This window comes from Formica exsecta, unplaced genomic scaffold (assembly GCF_003651465.1).
Source record: "Formica exsecta isolate Colony F162 unplaced genomic scaffold, ASM365146v1 scaffold365, whole genome shotgun sequence".
NCBI lineage: Eukaryota > Metazoa > Arthropoda > Insecta > Hymenoptera > Formicidae > Formica > Formica exsecta.
Window position 1 is genome coordinate 493,597 of NW_021850897.1, and position 5,121 is coordinate 498,717.

The window sequence follows — 5,121 nt, forward strand, 5'->3', positions numbered from 1 at the left end:
TACGCGTTAAATTAAACATGTGGTATCGTGAACTCTGCTTCTTTCTGGACCCTACGTTAAAAAAATTAATTTGACGTTTAAATTTCGAAATCTATATGCATTTCACATAAAGACATAAATAATAACAAAACTTAGACGTCTAAAAGAATAAGAGGAATTAAAAGAAAGGAATGAGTTGAATGAGAATGATATAATAATTACAAAACTGAAGATGATCACAATGATGACACAAATATGCAATTCCCTTGGAAATCTTTACAAAAAATTGCTCAAATCTCCGCACTTTCGTATAATGAATAAAAAGTTAAAATAAAACTCAGTGTGAAAAAGGATAATTCGCACTTAAGAAAGAGAATTACGAGAAAAATTCAATAACGATTTATGGCGAAAAACATTTCAACGAAGACAAAAGAGGGCATTTAAGAGCTTGTTTAACGTTTCGATTAAATGCAAACTATAACAGCGGGTTATATAAACTCCATATATTGTAAATACTATACTATAAACCCGCTGCAAACGTATATAAACCTCTTATGTTCCAAATACCTATCAAATATAAGCTGTATCCCGCCTTCTATCAATTCGATTATAGTTCGTATAACTATATATTGAAGATTTTTTTAAAACAAATCTCCTGTGAAAACAAATCCTGCATCAAGTTGATGCTCAAAGGGATGATGATGATTAAAAAACTCGTATACCAAACAAAAGTTCGCCAAAAGTGTATAAATGATTAAAGTTCGATGTAATAAATGCCTTTTATTTAGCATAAAAACTGGATACACGCATAATGTAGGTTTTAAGTGCGCTCCTAAGTATAGATTCAACCTTATCCGCCATTAACGGCTATTATATTCAAGTAGCTGTTATTCCAGTAAAATTCATAATTGTCAGTGTCATGTTTTATTAAGCGCGTTTGCGCCTTGGTACACGCAAATCGAAGGTTCAGGCTTCCTTCGCTGCCGATACGAGAGACGTCGATCTATAATTTTCTAACAGCACCTTGCAAGTTCACCTTACTAACTCTTTAAATTGTAATAATCGAGTGCGCGAAGTAACTCGTCCCGCGTATTTCAGACGCGGAAACGAACGAATCGGTGATGTACGTATCGTATATCATCGTTTTTAATAATTAATTGGAGTGTGATGATAGAGGGTCCAGAAGCATTGTCACGATAGCATATGCGATATTATTGTCTGCGATAGAAAATCGTGAGTGTTCGCGTTATAAAATATAAGAATATATCCCGGGGGAAGCGAGATAACAATTATTTATATATTATTTATATCTCGTTCACAGCCGTTTAATGAGGAAATAATAAATATTGAGCGGAACATTACACTCATAAATGCGACACTCACGAATTAGTGCGTATATAGAGTACATAGGAGATCCTTATCTCGAGAATTCAAGTCAGATATATATATATATATGTAATAAAAGAATTCAATATATTGAGAAATTAATCTCAATCACGCATATAAATTTATGACAACAAGAAATTATTAAGTGCAAGCCGTTCAAAAGAATCTATATATAAAATAAACAGTTTATAATAATATTTATCTTTTTAACAATTAAATATGGCAATTTGATAAAACAATTTATGAAAATACAAATCACAAGACGGATCTCCTGCGAGTCTATAACGCTCGAGTCACGAATTTCGCGAAGATTGATAATCTCCGAATGACATTGACAAAGATTATCGATAATTCTCGTTATTCGGAGTGAGCGTCGGTGCAATCAGCATCGTCGAATCGGAATAAACTGCATTACCTTTGTAAAACTTTGTCAGCAATTCAATGATAAAAGATTAGCGTCGCGAGTCGAACGCATGGTTCTTTCGATCAAATCTCATCTGGCAATGCGAAGACTATATCGTCGGTTACAATGATCCAAAACATTCCTTTCCGTTTAAATGTAAATATTATGCTTCGTTTCTTTAGTCATATTTCTCCGAGCCTATCCATGGAGATGTTACTATTGATAAACTCGTGATTGACTAGTGCCTGAAAAATGTAGAAATAATAATAATGGTAAGAATTAAAATAATAGAAGTACAAAAATAAATATTTTCTGCAAAACGAATCTCGCAAAAAGCCTCGAATTAGACGTTAATTTTTTCGAACGTTACGTGGATATTATAAGAGAAATAGCCGACATTTTTTCGGTATTTTTAATTTACTACACCAAGTGTCGAGAATGTCACAGTTTATCCCGCTTCTACGGTTCTAAAAAGCGACTCGCAAGCAAACGTATGTGAGGAGGAGTGTTGCGTGAGAGTGTTGCGAGTGAGAGAAGAGGAGAGGAAGAAAGAGAGAAAGAAAAATCTGTTTCTCTTTCTTATTTTGTCAATAGCTTACATGTGTGAGAGCGGTTGTATGGCGTGATGCTGCAGAGAGTCCGGCGATGGTCCCGGCGAGTAGACGCCCGCACCGGGCTGATCGGGGCCGTGTGGTAGATACATCGAGATCATGTGCCTGAGGTGGTCGCCCTGCGACGTTTGCTGGCTCGCTTGCTGCTGGCCCATGTATTCCCGCTTGACGGCCTGGTTGGCGACCGCAGCCGCGCTCGTCGATGTTGGACCAGCCGTCGGCGTCGGCGTGTGGATGCCGCCGCTCGCCGGGCTCGTCGGTTCGGATTTTATGCTACTGCCGCTCGGACTATGACTTGACATCTGAGAGCCCGGTTGAGCCTGGTGATAAGGTGACGGCGAGCCGCCGGGCACAGTGGTAGCGCCGTATCCGCCGTATCCGTTCATGTAGTTGTTGATAGGGCTGGGACTACCGCCGCCCATGTGATGGCTCATAGGGTCGTACCTGGGGTAGGCAGCAGCCGAGGCTGCAGCGGCCGCCGCAGCGTTCCCCATGTGACCGCCGTATGCGACGTGTTGCTGGTACGCGGCTGTTGGGTCGTGCATCATGTAACCGTTAGGCATGTAGCCGTTGGACATTTGATAGACATCACGCGACAATTGCGGCTGCTGCGGCCCGCCGCTGGTGACAACTTGTCGCTGATCGACGAGCATACCGCCAACACCGGTGACGCCGCCAGCGAGCGGAAACTTTTCCTTCTTGAGTAACGTCTTTGTCTTGCGTCGTGGTCGATATTTGTAATCCGGATGCTCCTTCATATGAACTGCGCGCAATCGCTTCGCCTCATCGATAAACGGACGCTTTTCCGACTCGCTAAGGAGTTTCCATTCGGCGCCGAGGCGTTTCGAGATCTCAGAGTTATGCATTTTCGGATTTTCTTGAGCCATCTTGCGCCGCTGACCGCGCGACCATACCATAAAGGCGTTCATCGGCCTCTTCACGCGGTCCATATTGTTGTTCTTGGCGTTGGCAGAGTTGCTAGGGTTGTTGGGATTATTAGGATTGCTATGATTATTAGGCTGATGATGCTGTTGCGATTGCGATTGTTGCTGTTGTTGATGAGAATGGTGCTGCTGTTGCTGCTGCTGCTGAGCACTCTGTTGCGCTGCCATTGCGTGCATGTTTTGCTGCTGTTGCTGAACAGCGGCGGCGGCTGCCATCGAACTATAATGATGCTGAGATGTCTGATGATGATGCTGAAGACCAAGACTCAGACCGCCCGCGCTGGGCGGACTTCCCGATAGCGCCGGGCTGTGAACTATCGAGCCGAGACTACCGTAAGGAGACATCCCCGTGTGGTGACCCATCGGCGATACGCCCTGGTGCGGATGCGGTGGCATCTGAGCGTGCAGATTGCCGCCCTTCATGTCCGTCTCCATCGTGAGCATGTCTTCCTCCCTGTGCCCGTACAGTTTGCCGCCCTTTTCTAGTACCGTTCGACGTCAAGAAAATCAACGGAACACCCCGAGATTATCAGATCGATCACCGGCTGTTTATCCGGGTTAATCGAGTTACCACCGGTCACTTTTTCCTCAGCGTTTTCTATGCGCAGCTGTTTCTGAAGCAGTAAACCAAAAATCGACTGCGGATTCTAGGTTGACTAAGTCGTAACTACCACTTTTCCGTCAGTGGTGAATTCTGACGCGCGCGTGCACGTTTCTCGGCACCTGCGTGCGATCAATCGATTACACGATCGCGTGGGCGCACTGGTCGTACAATGTGCCAACTACGAAGGCGCATTCCGTACGTATACGATCTTTATTCCGTGGAGCTCCTCGGATCCAGTCACGAGTATCGTTCACGAGGCGCCTAATCCCGTGCGAACGCGAACTCGGCAGGAAGTACCACTCGCGATCGTCATACTATGGACACCGTCCTCCTACGCACCATCCGTTTTATGATTCAATCGTTTCTTTTCTCTCTTTTTTTGCAGTTTTCACCAGAGATCTTCGTACGATCTGTAAGTCACAGAGTCCGAGCGAGAACTGACGACACTATCACTTTCTTCCCCTCACTTGCTAGTCTCTCACCACTCCGTACCGTTCGCCAGCCGCTCTGACTGGCTGCGGACCACGGCACGCTCGACGAATCGCGTCACGACAATGCGGCAACGACGCATCAGCAAAACACGGATGCTTCGATGCGGCGGTCTTCTTTGAAATCCGACGATGGCACCTAAACGGCGCGTGCGGTAGAATAAACGAGGCCAGAAAAGCAAAACCGACGAGGACCAGCGAACCAAGAGTCACTGTTCACGATCACTGTTCCTGTCTTCGAGGTACTCTTCCGTTAGTTCTTCACTCGCGTATACACGTTTCCCCGTGTGTAGGCTTAGCCCCGTAGCACGTGTCTACGTGCTTTTATTGTTTATTGCTTCTTCCCCGGTCGCTCTTCTACCACGATGTTGTATATCAACGAAAACGAAGAATAACCGACGCAGAAGAAAGGAGACACAACTTCCACTCTGCACGAGAGAACGAAACTGTCTGAGCATTTGTACCATACGCCTTGGGGTCGGAGCTCACTTCCTGCCGACGGCAGTCCCCTTCCCCTCGGGTTTCGAGCTCCCTCTTTCTCAATCCCTACCTACGTTGAGGTATAGAGCGGGGACCGTGCCCGACCGACAGACCGGGCTCGAGGGTACAGCGGACAATCGATTGGCAAGCGCGCCTGCCATCATTTCTCTCGGCCAATCGGCCGCCAGCTTGCTCACCACGAAGGCGGCGCCATTGCGCCGTGACG

The 5,121-nt window shown here is 45.5% G+C and overlaps 1 protein-coding gene across 1 annotated transcript; it reads right to left on the minus strand.

Moving 5' to 3' along the window:
- Window positions 1–1,557: 1,557 nt before the first annotated feature.
- LOC115239205 (transcription factor Sox-2-like) lies at window positions 1,558–4,878 on the minus strand. The gene is made up of 2 exons (XM_029813598.1): window positions 2,368–4,878; window positions 1,558–2,013 (listed from the first exon to the last, which is right to left on the minus strand). Exons 1-2 carry the CDS (start codon window positions 3,765–3,767, stop codon window positions 2,007–2,009), a joined length of 1,407 nt encoding a protein of 468 aa, XP_029669458.1. The 5' UTR covers window positions 3,768–4,878; the 3' UTR covers window positions 1,558–2,006.
- Between the last annotated feature and the right edge of the window lie 243 nt (window positions 4,879–5,121).

Bases quoted from the DNA above. Each gene is read 5' to 3' on its own strand.
- LOC115239205 (XM_029813598.1), bottom strand. From the start codon at position 3,767: ATGCTCACGATGGAGACGGACATGAAGGGCGGCAATCTGCACGCTCAG.